Source organism: Hyperolius riggenbachi, chromosome 12 (assembly GCF_040937935.1).
Source record: "Hyperolius riggenbachi isolate aHypRig1 chromosome 12, aHypRig1.pri, whole genome shotgun sequence".
NCBI classification, from domain to species: domain Eukaryota; kingdom Metazoa; phylum Chordata; class Amphibia; order Anura; family Hyperoliidae; genus Hyperolius; species Hyperolius riggenbachi.
The window spans coordinates 215,398,780-215,417,682 of record NC_090657.1 but is presented as its reverse complement, the minus strand read 5'-3'; the positions used below and the strand labels follow the sequence as shown (position 1 = coordinate 215,417,682).

The 18,903-nt window shown below is 46.5% G+C and overlaps 1 protein-coding gene across 7 annotated transcripts in view; it reads right to left on the bottom strand.

Annotated features, from left to right (window-relative positions):
* Positions 1 to 18,903, bottom strand: part of NDEL1 (nudE neurodevelopment protein 1 like 1) — an 82,139-nt gene that overhangs the window by 12,883 nt on the left and 50,353 nt on the right. For 4 of the 7 annotated variants that reach the window (XM_068263707.1, XM_068263705.1, XM_068263710.1 and 1 more), the window contains exons 7-10: positions 17,076 to 17,167; positions 15,523 to 15,689; positions 13,462 to 13,496; positions 9,600 to 9,709 (exon numbers count right to left, since the gene is read on the bottom strand). In XM_068263707.1, coding sequence (XP_068119808.1) covers positions 9,606 to 9,709; positions 13,462 to 13,496; positions 15,523 to 15,689; positions 17,076 to 17,167 — 398 coding nt within the window. In that variant the 3' untranslated portion in view covers positions 9,600 to 9,605. The remainder of the gene's footprint in view (positions 1 to 9,599; positions 9,710 to 13,461; positions 13,497 to 15,522; positions 15,690 to 17,075; positions 17,168 to 18,903) is intronic. The other 3 variants (XM_068263706.1, XM_068263712.1, XM_068263711.1) reach the window with 3 other exon arrangements.

Sequence of the window (18,903 nt, the reverse complement as noted above, 5' to 3'; positions counted from 1 at the left end):
CTTGTGGGTCCTCATTTTCAGGTTTCCTGTAATAATGCGATCAGAAGACCCTTGTTGCGCCATCACTGAATTCAAAGGAGTGTCAACGTCATTTGCGCCTCGCCAATTGTCGGGGATGGCTTGTTAGGGGGCGACCACGGCTGCACGTGTGTACGGAGCTGTACGTTATTCCCACTCACTTGACCGGCCACGCGACCGCTTTCATGCCATCATTTACACAGTCCCTCCTACAGAGGAATAAGCCTGATCGGCCAGCAGATCACAACGGTTGTTTGCTCATCTTTAACTGATTGAGTTATATAATTGTAATGGGATAAAGCACATTAAGCCCTTCGTCTGAGTCTCTGACCCCAGAGCCAGCTGTCCCCGCACAAAGAGGGCTTAGAGTAACAAATCATCTTGCCGGGATCCAGAGATAAACACACACAAGTTGCAGCAGGGTCACGTTGGCAGCACTGTGACGCTGTCAGGCTGGGTTTCAACGTGCTAATCCCATTAACAGGGTGCTTCTGGGACAATTATACACTCGGCACCCCACAAGAAGGACAAGCATATGGCCTGACGCGTGCAGAGAGTGTGCCAGAGCAGCTCATCTGCATCCTGTGTGCAGAGGCCATTCTGGAAGGGCCATATCTGATCACTATAAACGGGGATGTGGAAGACGTGGGGCAGCTGGCGGAACTTCCCTGGAAGCCTCTGGAGGCTCACCTTACCAATACCTAACTTTAAAGACTGTGGATCTAACTTTAAAGACTGTGGATCAAACAGGTTTGCTTTAAGGGGCAGGGTCCACTGAAAACCGTGGTTGCAATCGTTGAGCGCTTTTGCTAGCGATTTCTGCAGTATTTTTCAGAACAATATCTGGGGCTTTTGAAGTAATTTTTTAATTACTGCTAACTATTGGCACTTTTTTAACCACTTCCCGACCGCCTAACGCACAGAGGCGGCCGGGAAGTGGAGCCCTGAAGGACCGGCTCACCCACAGAGGCGGCGGTCCTTCTAAGGGCATGGGCGGAGCGATCGCGTCATCCGTGACGCGATCCTCCGCCGGCGCCTGTCACCGCTCGCCCGCCGCAACATCCCGCCGGCTATACGGAAGCGCCGGCGGGATGTTAACCCCGCGATCGCCGCATACAAAAGTGTATAATACACTTTGTAATGTTTACAAAGTGTATTATACAGGCTGCCTCCTGCCCTGGTGGTCCCAGTGTCCGAGGGACCACCAGGGCAGGCTGCAGCCACCCTAGTCTGCACCCAAGCACACTGATTTCTCCCCCCCTGCCCGAGATCGCCCACAGCACCCATCAGACCCCCCCCCTGCCCACCCCCCAGACCCCTGTTTGCACCCAGTCACCCCCCTAATCACCCATCAATCACTCCCTGTCACTATCTGTCAACGCTATTTTTTTTTATCCCCCCCCCCCCCCTGCTCCCTGCCCCCTCCTGATCACCCCCCACCCCTCAGATTCTCCCCAGACCCCCCCTCCCCCAGACCACCCCCCCCCCCCTGTTTACTGTATGCATCTATCCCCCTGATCACCTGTCAATCACCTGTCAATCACCTGTCAATCACCCGTCAATCACCCCCTGTCACTGCCACCCATCAATCAGCCCCTAACCTGCCCCTTGCGGGCAATCTGATCACCCCCCCACACCAATAGATCGCCCACAGATCCGACATCAGATCACCTCCCAAATCCATTGTTTACATCTATTCTCTCCTCTAAACACCCACTAATTACCCATCAATCACCCCCTATCACCACCTGTCACTTTTACCTATCAGATCAGACCCTAATCTGCCCCTTGCGGGCACCCAATCACCCGCCCACACGCTCAGATTGCCCTCTGACCCCCCCTTATCAATTCACCAGTGCATTAATTACATCTGTTCTTCCCTGTAATAACCCACTGATCACCTGTCAATCACCTGCCAATCACCTATCACCCATCAATCACCCCCTGTCACCCCCTGTCCCTGCCACCCATCAATCAGCCCCTAACCTGCCCCTTGCGGGCAATCTGATCACCCACCCACACCATTAGATCGCCCGCAAACCCGCCGTCAGATTACCTCCCAAATGTATCGTTTACATCTGTTATCTTCTCTAAACACCCACTAATTACCCATCAATCACCCATCAATCACCCCCTATCACCACCTGTCACTGTTACCTATCAGATCAGACCCTAATCTGCCCCTTGCGGGCACCCAATCACCCGCCCACACGCTCAGATTGCCCTCAGACCCCCCCTTATCAATTCGCCAGTGCAATATTTACATCTGTCCTTCCCTGTAATAACCCACTGATCACCTGTCAATCACCTGCCAATCACCTATCACCCATCAATCACCCCCTGTCACTGCCACCCATCAATCACCCCCTGTCACTGCCACCCATCAATCACCCCCTGTCACTGCCACCCATCAATCACCCCCTGTCACTGCCACCCATCAATCAGCCCCTAACCTGCCCCTTGCGGGCAAACTGATCACCCACCCACACCAATAGATCGCCCGCAGATCCGACATCAGATCACCACCCAAGCGCAGTGTTTCCATCTATTCTCTACCCTAAACACCCACTAATTACCCATCAATCACCCCCTGTCACTGCTACCTATCAGATTAGACCCCTATCTGCCCCTAGGGCACTCAATCACCCGCCCACACCCTCAGAATGCCCTCAGACCCCAACCCTGATCACCTCGCCAGTGCATTGCTTGCATCTATTCCCCCCTCTAATCACACCTTAAGACACCCATCAATCACCTCCTGTCACCCCCTAGCACACCTACCCATCAGATCAGGCCCTAATTTGCCCCGTGTGGGCTCCTGATCACTCGGCCAAACCCTCAGATCCCCCTCAGACCCCCTTCCGATCACCTCCCCAGTGCATTGATTGCATCTATTTTCCCCTCTAACCACCCCCTGAGACACCCATCAATCACCTCCTGTCACCCCCCTAGCACTCCTATCCATCAGATCAGGCCCAATACAACCTGTCATCAAAAAGGCCACCCTGCTTATGACCGGTTCCACAAAATTCGCCCCCTCATAGACCACCTGTCATCAAAATTTGCAGATGCTTATACCCCTGAACAGTCATTTTGAGACATTTGGTTTCCAGACTACTCACCGTTTTGGGCCTGTAAAATGCCAGGGCGGTATAGGAACCCCACAAGTGACCCCATTTTAGAAAAAAAGACACCCCAAGGTATTCTGTTAGGTGTATGACGAGTTCATAGAAGATTTTATTTTTTGTCAAAAGTTAGCGGAAATTAATTTTTATTGGTTTTTTTTCACAAAGTGTCATTTTTCACTAACTTGTGACAAAAAATAAAATCTTCTATGAACTCGCCATACACCTAACGGAATACCTTGGGGTGTCTTCTTTCTAAAATGGGGTCACTTGTGGGGTTCCTATACTGCCCTGGCATTTTAGGGGCCCTAAACCGCGAGGAGTAGTCTTGAAACAAAAATGACCTGTGAAATCCTAAAGGTACCCATTGGACTTTGGGCCCCTTAGTGCAGTTAGGGTGCAAAAAAGTGCCACACATGTGGTATCGCCGTACTCGGGAGAAGTAGTATAATGTGTTTTGGGGTGTATTTTTACACATACCCATGCTGGGTGGGAGAAATACCTCTGTAAATGACAATCTTGATTTTTTTACACACAATTGTCCATTTACAGAGGTATTTCTCCCACCCAGCATGGGTATGTGTAAAAATACACCCCAAAACACATTGTACTACTTCTCCCGAGTATGGCGATACCACGTGTGGCACTTTTTTGCACCCTAACTGCGCTAAAGGGCCCAAAGTCCAATGAGTACCTTTAGGATTTCACAGGTCATTTTGAGAAATTTCGTTTCAAGACTACTCCTCACGGTTTAGGGCCCCTAAAATGCCAGGGCAGTATAGGAACCCCACAAATGACCCCATTTTAGAAAGAAGACACCCCAAGGTATTCCGTTAGTAGTATGGCGAGTTCATAGAAGATTTTATTTTTTGTCACAAGTTAGCGGAAATTGATTTTAATTGTGTTTTTTCACAAAGTGTCATTTTCCGCTAACTTTTGACAAAAAATAAAATCTTCTATGAACTCACCATACTCCTAACGGAATACCTTGGGGTGTCTTCTTTCTAAAATTGGGTCATTTGTGGGGTTCCTATACTGCCCTGGCATTTTAGGGGCCCTAAACCGCGAGGAGTAGTCTAGAAAACAAATGCTTCAAAATGATCTGTGAATAGGACGTTGGGCCCCTTAGCGCACCTAGGCTGCAAAAAAGTGTCACACATGTGGTACCGCCGTACTCAGGAAAAGTAGTATAATGTGTTTTGGGGTGTATTTTTACACATACCCATGCTGGGTGGGAGAAATTTCTATGTAAATGGACAATTGTGTGTAAAAAAATCAAACAATTGTCATTTACAGAGATATTTCTCCCACTTAGCATGGGTATGTGTAAAAATACACTCCAAAACGCATTATACTACTTCTCCTGAGTACGGCGGTACCACATGTGTGGCACTTTTTTACACCCTAAGTACGCTAAGGGGCCCAAAGTCCAATGAGTACCTTTAGGATTTCACAGGTCATTTTGCGACATTTGGTTTCAAGACTACTCCTCACGGTTTAGGGCCCCTAAAATGCCAGGGCAGTATAGGAACCCCACAAATGACCCCATTCTAGAAAGAAGACACCCAAAGGTATTCCGTACGGAGTATGGTGAGTTCATAGAAGATTTTATTTTTTGTCACAAGTTAGCGGAAAATGACACTTTGTGAAAAAAAACTATTAAAATCAATTTCCGCTAACTTGTGACAAAAAAATAAAAACTTCTATGAACTCACCATACTCCTAACGGAATACCTTGGGGTGTCTTCTTTCTAAAATGGGGTCATTAGTGGGGTTCCTATACTGCCCTGGCATTTTAGGGGCCCTAAACCGCGAGGAGTAGTCTTGAAACAAAAATGACCTGTGAAATCCTAAAGGTACTCATTGGACTTTGGGCCCCTTAGTGCAGTTAGGGTGCAAAAAAGTGCCACACATGTGGTATCGCCGTACTCGGGAGAAGTAGTATAATGTGTTTTGGGGTGTATTTTTACACATACCCATGCTGGGTGGGAGAAATACCTCTGTAAATGACAATCTTTTGATTTTTTTACACACAATTGTCCATTTACAGAGGTATTTCTCCCACCCAGCATGGGTATGTGTAAAAATACACCCCAAAACACATTGTACTACTTCTCCCGAGTATGGCGATACCACATGTGTGGCACTTTTTTGCACCCTAACTGCGCTAAAGGGCCCAAAGTCCAATGAGTACCTTTAGGATTTCACAGGTCATTGTGAGAAATTTCGTTTCAAGACTACTCCTCACGGTTTAGGGCCCCTAAAATGCCAGGGCAGTATAGGAACCCCACAAATGACCCCATTTTAGAAAGAAGACACCCCAAGGTATTCCGTTAGTAGTATGGCGAGTTCATAGAAGATTTTATTTTTTGTCACAAGTTAGCGGAAATTGATTTTAATTGTGTTTTTTCACAAAGTGTCATTTTCCGCTAACTTTTGACAAAAAATAAAATCTTCTATGAACTCACCATACTCCTAACGGAATACCTTGGGGTGTCTTCTTTCTAAAATGGGGTCATTTGTGGGGTTCCTATACTGCCCTGGCATTTTAGGGGCCCTAAACCGTGAGGAGTAGTCTTGAAACGAAATTTCTCAAAATGACCTGTGAAATCCTAAAGGTACTCATTGGACTTTGGGCCCTTTAGCGCAGTTAGGGTGCAAAAAAGTGCCAAAAGTGGTATCGCCGTACTCAGGAGAAGTAGTATAATGTGTTTTGTGGTGTATTTTTACACATACCCATGCTGAGTGGGAGAAAGATCTCTGTAAATGGACAATTGTGTGTAAAAAAATTAACAAATTGTCATTTACAGAGATATTTCTCCCACCCAGCATGGGTATGTGTAAAAATACACCCCAAAACACATTATACTACTTCTCCTGAGTACGGCAATACCACATGTGTGGCACTTTTTTGCAGCCTAACTGCGCTAAGGGGTCCAAAGTCCAATGACCACCTTTAGGCTTTACAGGGGTGCTTACAATTTAGCACCCCCCAAAATGTCAGGACAGTAAACACACCCCACAAATGACCACATTTTGGAAAGTAGACCCTTCAAGGTATTCAGAGAGGGGCATGGTGAGTCCGTGGCAGATTTCATTTTTTTTTGTCGCAAGTTAGAAGAAATGGAAACTTTTTTTTTTTTTTTTTCTCACAAAGTGTGATTTTCCGCTTACTTGTGACAAAAAATAATATCTTCTATGAATTCACTATGCCTCTCAGTGAATACTTTGGAATGTCTTCTTTCCAAAATGGGGTCATTTGGGGGGTATTTATACTATCCTGGAATTCTAGCCCCTCATGAAACATGACAGGGGGTCAGAAAAGTCAGAGATGCTTGAAAATGGGAAAATTCACTTTTTGCACCATAGTTTGTAAACGCTATAACTTTTACCCAAACCAATAAATATACACTGAATGGGTTTTTTTTAATCAAAAACATGTTTGTCCACATTTGTCGCGCTGCATGTATACAGAAATTTTACTTTATTTGAAAAATGTCAGCACAGAAAGTTAAAAAAAAATCATTTTTTTGCCAAAATTCATGTCTTTTTTGATGAATATAATAAAAAGTAAAAATCGCAGGAGCAATCAAATAGCACCAAAAGAAAGCTTTATTAGTGACAAGAAAAGGAGCCAAAATTCATTTAGGTGGTAGGTTGTATGAGCGAGCAATAAACCGTGAAAGCTGCAGTGGTCTGAATGGAAAAAAAGTGGCCGGTCCTTAAAGGACTTACGAGGCCAAGTCCATGAAAAAAAATAAAAAAAAGTTAGCTACCTTGCTCAGCTTGTAAGGCACGGAGGACGCCGTCCGCGCCCTCCGTGCCATTCCGCCTGGTCCCCGCCGCTGCACAGCCCCCCGAACGGTCCCCGACCGCGCGGCCCGGGTCGGGCTCCCCAGCCTGTACCAAGATGGCCGGCGGAGCTGGCCGCGGCTGCGCAGTCCGCATAGCCGCGAGTGTGGCTGCGCAGCTCTATGGCCAACCCCCCGATCCACGCTACTGTTGCGTGGATCGGAGGGGGTTGGCCTTAGAGCTGCGCAGCCGCACTGGCGGCTTTGCGGACTGCGCAGCCGCGGCCAGCTCCGCCGGCCGCTCTTGGTACAGGCTGGGGAGCCCGACCTGGGCCGCGCGGTCGGGGACCGTTCGGGGGGCTGTGCAGCGGCGGGGACCAGGCGGAACGGCACGGAGGGCGCGGACGGCGTCCTCCGTGCCTTACAAGCTGAGCAAGGTAGCTAACTTTTTTTTATTTTTTTTCATGGACTTGGCCTCGTAAGTCCTTTAAGGGGTAGAAAGCCCTAGGTCCTCAAGTGGTTAAACATGCAATTACTTTTTGTAGTAAGTAGTAAAATCGCTGTAAAACTGCTCCTGTACAGCGATTGAAAAGCAATTTTGCAGCAATCGTATACATTGTATTGGAGCATTACCATGCCATGCACAAGGTAAGAACAATGCGTTTCGTGCATTCGATAACACTTCCTCAAGTCATTCCAAAAAGTGCCTGTAGCAATCACCATCAAGCTTGGAGTGCCTCTATCTGGTGAGCCTCAGACTGCACGGAAAGGCATGGTCAATGCGATGCAAATAATTCAGGATTATGCAAGGAGCTGATGCTGGATTATGCAAATTCAGTATGCAAATATATGCAGATTAAAATTGACCAACCAATTCAAACTTTGGTGGGACTTTATTTTCATGCTGCATAAATGTGCATAGATTTGCATAATCCTGCATTAACTCAGAATTATTCTCATCTCATTGACTCTCCCTAGCTGTCCTCATTTCATGCTGGTTTTCCTGACTGGAGATCTGCAGGACTCAGGGGAGCAGATCTGCTAAGGCCAGGCTTTCTGCTATCAGGTGAGGGAAATTTACAGCCCCACACCTGGGTCATACCAGACCATAGTGGGGAATGCTGAAAGTAAGTAAATATGCAGGAGTGCGATTGCAGTCATGTATGGTGCACATCTGTTGCCAACATGGTTAAAGAAAAGCTAAACTTAAAGAGGAACTGTAGTCAAAATAACACAAATAACATTTCTAATTAAGGGGGGGAGAGATACCGAGAGCCCAATATGGTGTAGTACATTTGAGTTAATATGAAAAGTGATAAAAACTGAGATTTTATACTCACAAACAAGGGTTACCGACCAGGTAACCACTGATTAGGCAGGTGGGGAGATTAAACCTGTCCCCACTCAGGAATAAGAAGTCGCTCTCTGTAGTTCAGAAGAAGAAAGGGGCCAAATCCCCTCCACCAGGGGTGGATACTTTTGTAGCAAGGATACAGAGGCGCCAGTAGTGTAGTGTAGTAGCAAACTATTGGAGTGTATAATTAAATTATTTTTGTGTTGGAAAATCAACAATATCGTGTGTTTCCTTTGGGAGAGGTGGATCCACCCATCACCTCCCCGGTTTTAAAACTTATCTTTTTTACACTACTGGCGCCTCTGTTATCCTTGCTACAAAAACATTTCTAATTGTTTTACAATATTCATTTCTAGATTATTTAGTCAGTGTTTGCCCATTGTAAAATCTTTCCTCTCCCAGATTCCGTTTCTAAAATGTATCACTGGCAGTGACATCTGTAGTTCTGCCGGGTGATCTGTATGGAATGTTCGTTACAGCGAGTTCTATGCACAGAGGGAGATATTGCTTGCTTGGCAGTTGGAAAAATATGTCATTTCCCAAAATGCAAAAAGTTCAGAGCGGAAACGGTCAGGCCCATGGTCCCGACATCACACTGTGGGAGGGGTTTCACCACAATATTAGCCATACAGATCCCCCTGATGATCTACTTTAGAAAAGGTAAACATTTCTCATGGAAAAGGGGGTATCAGCTACTGATTGGGATGAGGTTCAATCCAAGGATAAAGTTCCTCTTTAAAGGGCAACTGAAATGAGAAGAATATAGAGGCTGACATATTTGTTTCCTGTTGAACAATACCAGTTACCTGGCAGCTCTGCTGATCTATGCAGCTGCAGAAGCATTCTGAAGTACACCAGTAACAAGCATAAAGCCAATCTTGTCAGATCTGACAATAATGTTAGAAACCCCTGATCTGCTGCATGCTTGTTCAGGAACTAGGACTAAAAGTATCAGAAGCAGAGGATGAGCATCTTGGCCAGGCAACTAGTATTGCCTAAAAGGAAATAAATGTGGCAGCCTCCATATCCCTCTCATTTCAGTTGTCCTTTAAGTTATAAAACTCTTGTAATTTATCAGCGCTGCACACAATATTTTGTAGGTTATTAAAAATGACTTATTCTACACTATACTTTTCCTGAAATGGCCGTATAAAGATCTGTTATTTGCAGCACAACGCCAGCATAGTGTTTAGGAAGTGCCATACCTCTTTGCACAGCTTGTGCAGTTCATCTGCGGACAGCTAAGGTCAGGACCTTTAAATAGAACTATTTTTTTCAGAAAAGGTGACTGTGAAATGAGCAGAGACCTACCCCTTCCTACATTGTCATGTACGCTCCGTTTACCAATCTGGGGTGCGTCTGGAACGCTCTCGGGAAGGGCGGCCCCAGTGACCCGGCAGCCGCTTGTCTGTAATAATCTACTGTGAGCAGACAAAGGCGAGAGAAAGGAGATGGCTCAGGTCAGCGTCACTTATGTCATTACAGAGCCAACAAGATACAAATCACCCCAGCTTGCAATCGCATTATACGTTGCCTGGGACTGGACCAATCAAAAATGACAGGAAGTGCATCTGACTGGCTCAATCCCAAACTGCACACAAGCTAGAATTATCAGCATCTTATTGACTGCCCATATTAAAGAAGATCTCCAGCCAGTTTTATTTTTTGGATAGAACCTATGACAGGGGACACAAGCCACAATAACATTTCCAAACGCTTCCCGGCTCTGATAGCATCCAGTGTCTTGTTGGTGAGATACCATCAGTGATACTAAGAAAAGACTGACAGCAGCAGGGACCTGGCAACGTTTCAAAGGGTACAAACCATGACCATGAACATGAACATTCTCAACATTTTGCCAAATTTCAGTGGCTAACTGGATACCCTGAGAGCAATAGGTATTAAATGGATCCCAGTTGATCTGTCTCCCAGGGAGCACTTTCAGAGACTGTGCTCCTGGGAGACATTCTGGATCTCTAGGCTTGAGAGTCTGGCACCTACCGGACTTAAAGAAACCCCGTGGCGAGAGGGATATCGAGGTTGCCATAATTATTTCTTTGTAAACAATGCCAGTTACGTGGCAGCCCTGCTAATCTTCAGGCTTTAGTAGTATGAGTCAAAACCCTGGAGCAAGCATATGGCTAATCCAGTAAAACCTGAATTACCTGAGTCAGAGTACCTGATCTGCTGCATGCTTGGTCAGGGTCTATGGCTAAAAGTATTAGAGGCAGAAGAAAAGCAGGGCTGGCAGGAACTAGTATTGCTTATAAGTAAAGTAAATAAATATGGCAGCCTCCATACCACTCACCTCATGTTCCCTTTAATGAGAGTATAGGTGTTGGCACTATAATGTGCTAATATCTGGTTCTGGGACATTAGGCAACTCAAGTCCTGAACGGTGTGGTCCTGGAGTATTCCTATGTTATGACAGTGGCTGGATAGTGTAATGGTTAAGGGCTCTGCCTCTGACGCAGGAGACCAGAGTTCGAATCTCGGCTCTGCCTGTTCAGTAAGCCAGCACCTATTCAGTAGGGAGACCTTAGGCAAGTCTCCCTAACACTGCTACTGCCTATAGAGTCCCCCCTAGTGGCTGCAGCTCTGGCGCTTTGAGTCCGCCAGGAGAAAAGCGCAATATAAATGTTATTTGTCTTGTCTTGTTATGTTTTTTATAAAAATTGATTTTTATGTTCCCTCCTTTTTCCTTTTTAGAGGGATGTGTGGAGATGTATGTATGATTTCTATGCATATATATTTCTGAAACATATGATTTATTATTTGTTAGTTGCAACAAATTTTAAACATATAGTAATATTTATTTTATGGTCTATTGGAAAAAGTTTATTGCTGCTGTAATAATTAGTTTTGCCACAGGTTGGCGCATGATTCCCCACTGTAGCCCATTTAGCAATTTTGGCCTAATGCTGGGCATACACGGGTCGATCCGGCGGCCAATTAGCCGCCGGATCGACTCCCGCCGCGTCCCCATGTGCACCCGAATCGATTCCAGCTCGTCCCCGCCGGCGCTTCTTCTCTCCCGCTCGATTCGCCGCTATTGTCCACCTGCGGGGATCGAGCGCAGAATCGATCCCCCGCAGTGATCGGACACGTCGGATATTATCAATCGAGCCATCAGCGGCTCGATTGATAAGGGGGCATCGAGCTGTGTATGCCCTGTGGCTATAAAGAGATGGGATGGGTAAGGTCACCTGATGAAGGTGGAGGACATACTATCCTGGCATGGACCGGGTGTGGCGTCCTGCAGATTTGGACTTGTAGCTTGGTTTGCTACACTTACGAGCGGAAGCCGCTGGCCACAGCTGATTATCCTGTCCATTCCCATATCAGCATGCACCGTTTAGATCCCTCTGTCAGAGCAAAGTATAACTTTTGTGTGTGTTGCTTTTTTAAATAAAATGCATTACTCTAGGCGGAAGCAAGAAGAATATGGGGGCTGCCATGTTTATTTCCTGTTAAACAATACCAGTTGGCTGGTTAGAGGCAGAGGATCAGCAGGGCTGGCAGTCAACTGGCATTGCTTATAAGGAAATAAATATGGCAGCCTCCATATCCCTCTCACTTCAGTTGTCCTTTAAGTAGCATGCCCTAACTGAAAAGAGGTCTTGTGAGTGGAATTCCAAGAGCTGAGTGAATAACCTCTCATTTACGATTTGCTTGGGACTCTGTATAGGGAAGGAAGTTGTCCTTTAATTGAGACTCACTTTTAGTGCTGAGGAATAAGGTCTCTTGTAGTGTGGGTAAGCGATAGAGCAGATCAGAGAGGGATCTCTCTAATGGGTCAGTCTGGTAGCAGATCCAGAGGTGTATGGCCACCTTAATATTTCCTCAAACCATCTGAATCTAAAAAGCATTTTGGCTGGAGTTCCACTTTAATGGTTCATACATTGACACCCACCTTTCCCTCCATTCCCCATGCCAACATATGGGTCACCAGTCACCATTAGATGGACATGATTCATGCTTCTCCCATGCTTCTTACACATGCCTGTCTACATATTAGTGCTTTCTGTCCAGCAGATGCACAGCCCCCACTTCCCAGCATAGGATGCGGCCATACAAGACATAATATTCAATATAATCCAAAGTAAAAAAGCACAATGGTAGGTTGGCACTAGATGAGCAGACAGGCAGATCCAGGGGGTAGCAGTTGGACAACCTGTGCCTCCGGACAAGAAGGCAATGATACAACCAGTAAAGAGAAGAAATTGGTATCCGGGCACCAGCCAGCAGTAATGCAGTAAATCACACCTTTATTACATCCACCTGGAATTCCAAACATACGCTATGTACAGTCGGCCTAACAGCCGTTTCGCAGGAGCACCTGCTTCTTCAGAGGCACTGACCACTCAATGGTCACTGGAGGGGTTTCACTGACCAATAGGAAAAATGAAGTCCCAGCTCACTTTTACCAAATTTCAGCAACTTAGATCTCTGATCTCTCAACGAGCATTGACATGAAGTTTTAACAGACGATAACCTCTGGCTATGCAGTTCTGTCACCCCAAAATAGTTTCTCATTACTCAGAATCTATAAAGTACAAAAAGCAAAACTTCCACATCTGAAATCACTTCCTTCCAAATTTACAATGCTAGCTACCCTGCCTATATCGTCCCACCAGTGACTAAGCTCATGTAACCACGAAACAGATCACATATTTTCACACAGAGTAACGATCTTTGATTTGGAATAAGGTATTACAGAGGGCTAGCGCCTGTATGAGTGAGGAGCTGTGAATATGCCATCTCACTCTGCAATTGCTGCCTGTTACTGACAAGGCAGGCACAGTCTATCACCCCGCCACAAAAAAAATTTGTAGGGGGTAAACACAGATGTAAGATTTGCCATAAAAAATTCTCTGTTCCATTGTTTGTTTTTAAACGAGCAAACATCTTCTTAGGTAAGTATGATTTTTAATACATTTTGGCCTCAAATTCTCTTTAAACATCAAAACAAGACCACCTGATGACCTCACCTTGCCATGAACGTATGAAATCAGACCAACCCCCCCCCCCCCCCCCCACTTAGCTGAGACAGGATAAGCCACAGCGAGGCCCCCCATGCAGTTAGTGTGGGCATATTGGAGACAAGAGGGAGTTAAGTTATGTCACCAGAGGTAAAACACCAGCATGCAACCTTATCGCTATGTGCAATTACCCATAAACAACGTGGGCAGTATGACCTTTTCCTGCCTGGTGGGAGGAAGAGAAAGAAATTGTTATTTCGACCTGTCTGGATTCACTGCAGATCCACCTGCAGTTTACTTACCTGTGACCTCGAAGAACCCCCTAAAAGAAAAGGCACATTAGAAATCGCAAGTTAAAACGGAACTGTAAAGTGTTTTTAAACACATTGTTTCACTTACCTGGGGCTTCCCCAAGCCCCCAGCAGCCGTCCTGTCCTGTGCCGGTCTTGCCCGAGCCTCCGTTCTCCCGCCACGGGCCGTCGACTTCTAAGTCGACGCCAGCGCAGCCCTGCCAAGCGTATCTTTTCATCGCGTTCCTCTCTGCAATAGCAGGGGACGCGAAGAAAGGATACACGTGGCCAGAGCCGCGTAGGCGCAGTGGCCCGGCGGCGAAACCGAAAGTAGCTGGCGGCGGGAGAACGGCGGCTCGGGCAGGACGGCTGCTGGGGGCTTGGAGAAGCCCCAGGTAAGTGAAACAATGTGTTTAAAAACACTTTACAGTTCCGCTTTAAACCTACCTATGACAAGAGAAACACATGTGACGGGGTGAAGCTCAAAACAAGTGTCTGCAAAATAAGTTATGAGGCAAAATAAGTTATGTGTCTCAAAACAGAGCCACATCAGCCAAAAGTGAAAAGGTAGCTTAAAGAGACGCTGTAAGAAAAAAGGGGGATACTGGGGGTTACTTACCTCGAAGAAGGAAGGGGGGAGGGGGTTGAGACACACCTCTGGAGCCTAAATGAGGCTTCCCCCATCCTCCTCCATCCCACCTATGAAGGGCTGGAAGCCATCGAAACCACAGGCGACAAGGTAGCAGTAGCGCCTACAATATTTATCTTCCCCGGCTCTAGTGCAGACGTAGTAGTGGCTTCATGCTCGGCTACTGCCACCGGAGCCCAATTGGAAAGCCACTACTGTACCTGCAGGGGGGCAAGCCAGATCTAACAGTGACACACTGGGGAGGATTGGGGTCTGCCATAAACAAGCAAGATTCTTGGCATAGGCAGCCGTCCGCCTTAGGTGAGAACCATCCAGCGTGTGTATAAGGCTTTAGGCTGACAACCGATAGATGAAAATCTAGTAGTACACTGAAGCAGATAAGGAGCACCAATGGATAAGGTGGTGTGCTAGACCCCTGTCCTAGCATCTCAAAGGGCACACAGTACAAGTCCACAAAAATGGGTCAGCACCACCGAAAGTGAATTATAGCTCTTTTATTGGCAAGGCAGCAATTTCAGACTGCTATTTCGGGCTCTGTGGCCCTTTATCAAATCGCAGAAATTGCTGCCTTGCCAATAAAAGAGCTATAATTCACTTCGGTGGTGCTGACCTATTTTTGTGGAGATGAAAATCTAGTGTGAGCTAGCTTAAAGGAAACATGAAGCAAGAAGTATATGAAGGCTGCCATATTTATATTCTTTTAAACATTACCAGTTGCCTGGCTGTCCTGATGATCTATTTCGCTGCAGCAGTGTCTGAATCACACCAGAAACGAGCATGCTGCTAATCTTTTCAGATCTGACAATGTCAGAAACCCCCTGATCTGCTGCATGCTTGTTCAGGGTCTATGGCTAAAAGTATTAGAGGTAGAGAGTGAGCAGGACTATTAAGTAACTGGTATTGCCTAAAAATAAATAAATAATTATGGCAGCCTCCATATACTGTACCTCTCGCTTCAGGTTCCCTTTAACTGAAAGCTTTGCCCTTGCTTACAATCTTTGCTTTCTATCGATACATCATCCAAAAGGCTTAAGAAGCTAATCAGTGGACAATGTGGCAAAGTTAGGTTAATTACATTAGGGTTGGCAGAATAATGCAGGCTTCGATCCTTTGACCGACGTCATAACTTGGCAGACACTTGTCACAAGCTGTACCATGGTGACAGATTTCAGAAACAGAGTATAGTAATGATATGTGACTGCAGTACTGCAGTGAATGCAATACAAAGGATGAAATGAGAAGGGGACAGGAGTGTAAAGGGATACCGAGCACTAAGTACAATACAAGCATCTGTGAATGTAACTACTACATACCCCTTATCAAAGAACGTAGTGTGCCCGGGATGGGAGAACTTTGTTCCGCTGTTTAGTATGCTGCTTGTGCTGCTGCTACTGCTGTTCATGCTTCCCGGGACATAAGACTTGCGCGACGCCTGGTCCTTGGCAAAGTTCCTGCATGCAGCAAGCTTGGATTCTAAGGCCTGCGGAGGAGACAACAGAACCAGTTAGAGGGAGGGACTGATCTCACACGCCATTGTAGATGGCAAGCCTGATACAGCTGCAACATTTTATAAGACCTTATCAGAGCCGGTTCTCTCATGAAGAAAGGTAAAACATTTACATCAGGCGGCAGTCCGGCAGAGATTACAGAGGCAGCATGTTTGTACTGCGTTTACACTTACAGCAGGCCATCAGAGTAGGAGGAGAAGAGAGAGGAGAGTGAGGGGAAGAAGTCATCATTTGGGAAAAGCAGCTGTATAGTCTGATAGTGAGTGAGGAGGGGGAGGCAGGAGAGCAGCAGTGTCTCATTTAACTAGCATAGCAGAAGGGAGGAGGTGGCACTGCTATCCTGACTGAGGACGAATGGCGGGCGGCCGACTGGCTGAGGGTGAGAAGTTTGTCACAGACTCGCAGCCAGCCAGCTGCGTTGAGCTGCAGCATGTCATGTCTCAAGTTTTGCATATGCTCCCCTGCTGACTGAAAACATTAAATGAAGCAGAGTAAATTGATGGAAGCAGTGCGATCATTCCAAATAGGGGAAGGGAAAGGGGGGGGGGGGGTAACACATCCTCACAAGTTTGCAGCACAAAGTCTACTAAAGGCCCTGGACTTTATAGATCAGCTTACCCACAGCTAAAAACCTTGCCATGCTTCCTAACGAAATGGTTCCAAAACGGCTATTTTTAATAGTTTTCAAGCAAAGCGTGTGTGAAAATTACCTGATGGGAAAATTCCTCAATGAATCATGCCTCAGTGATTTAGGGGTGTGTTATATAAGCTCTCTATTTTTATCCAGAAACGCTGCCATGTTTTGCCAGCAGCCCATCGTGAAAATTAGCCTCCGACCTACCAACAGAGAGGAAGTTACGCTTTGCCCTGGAAGCAGGACGTTACTCCGCCCATGTCTCATAGTAACATAGCTCCCGCCCACCTTCCCTGAGCTGTGTCACTGTCAGGGCAGGTATGGGCGGAGCAACATTCTGCTTCTGGGGCACAGCTCAACACCCAGCAGTCACGTCAGTTGGCAAGAAGGTCTCCAGGTTATATTTCATTGACCATTTTCATTTCCCCTTCTGGTTTGCTATAGGCTATTTGGCTTCTTGCTGCCAATACGGTTATTCTTGCATTCCATATGTTTGAAGATGGGCAAGTTGCCAAATATGTGTGCAAGGTTTAGATTACAATACCATGGTGTAAAGGACACCCCGGTCCCAACGGTGAATGAGGGTCTGGAGAAAGTCTCAGTGGAGGCACGAAACATCATCCCTGTACCTCCTTTTATAAACGATTGCTCTAAGGTTGTGTAACGTTGGTAGACACCACACAGAATTATGGGGCTGCCCAACTGGGTAGCACAGAATACTTACACCCACTTTTCTCAAGAGGTCCCCCACAATGTTAAGTGCAGATATCCTGGCGGAAGGAGTGAGGGGAGTGGTACCGAAACCGTTGGGAATACCTGTGACAATGACAAACATTGGGATTATTTCAGCAACCTTCAGTGTGTGCATACACACTGTATACACACACACACACACACTGTATACACACACACACATTGAACACACACATATTGTACACACACACACACACACACACACACATGGTACACACACACACTGTATACACACACTGTACACACACTGTATACACACACACACACTGTACACACACTGTACACACACTGTACACACAACAGTGAGGAGGAAGTGACTTGTTGAGGGAAGAAATGGCGAGCGTCTCAGGAACTTCCTGCTTCAGAATAAAGCTGTTCCTCTCTCGTCTCAGCCTCCTCTCTGCACACCTGGGATTATCCGTCTACAGAATACCTGACATACTTTTGCTGTGGAAAGTACCCAGAAGAGGCTATTGCAGCCTGGAGCAGTGGCTAAGCCATGTGACCTCACATGTAAACACTCCAAGGCATGATGTCACGTTCACAAGGTGAAGGGTTTCTCACTGAGAAGGTGACTATTAACAGTTAGCCATATAAAAGGGCTACTGCTGGTGGCTGTAATTATGGATCTGCATGGATTCAACCTGTTGTAAAAAAGGTTACATAAAGCGAGAGCTATTTGCAGAGAATATGCAGAGGAAGGTGAGGCCAGGTCCAACTCTGTTCTGGCAGCTTCAATGATGGTTTATGACATCTTATTACAGCAGGAGCTGCTGAGTTTAATACCCGGACCAGTGCAAAACAAATGGGCAGGGACTGAAATATCCCCATTTATCTGGATTGAAAAAAAAATGACATGTTCATTAAGTTGAACTCCTTGAGTCTCCCTGCCCATTAGAGTGCACTATACCCTGCCTCAACCTCACCTTACAGATCAGACTGTGACCCCTTCCCAAAGTCTCCCTTCTCACCTCTGAGGGTGTTCATTTTTGGGGGACTCCACCTCCTGGCCACACAGTCCACGTAGCCAAAAAACTTCCAACCACTTCGGGTCTGATCAGTACGGACTCATCCACAAATACCTCCCCATATCCCCATGCTGTATTCCAAGAGCCCCTAAGCTGCTACAGCACTGGTGCGGGTCCTCGCCCCACCAACACCAGGCAAATCCTAACCTCTCTAACCCTATCCCCCGAGGATACATTGCCATGTGAAAAGCAGGCCTAGTATTAATGCAGTGTTCCTTAGTAACCCTTTAGTAGTCCCACCAGAGATTTAATGTATGAAAATTCGGGGCAGGGCTGCTGCTTCCTGTTATATTCGAGCTGCCTCCCCCAGAGTAATGTACAGCGGCACAGGGAGTGCTTTGATATTTCCCAGATCTGGACACAGGATCGTCTCTGCTCTCCTACCACCAGGCGGCGCTGTAACGCTGACATCGCCCTTTGAGTCCCGATCACATGATGATGTGATCGGGACCCAAAGGAGGATTTCAGGGTTACAGCGCCACTCGGTGGTGAAAGAGGAAAGCTGATGCTGCCTCCAGGTCAGGTAGATATCAAAGCACTCTGTGCGCCACTTTGCATTACGCTGGGGGAGTCACAAACCAATGTGGCGCTGCAACGCATGTAATGGGAAAAAAAAAACCTAAAAAGCAGGTTAAGGGTTAAAGGAGACACTTTTCAGTATTTGTATAGATTTCCTAAGAAATTAAGCCCCTACTCAGTAGATTAGTCTAGTTCTCCCAAATCAGGAGGCCCTGCCCAATTATAGTATAGCTTTTTAATAAGGTTGTTCCT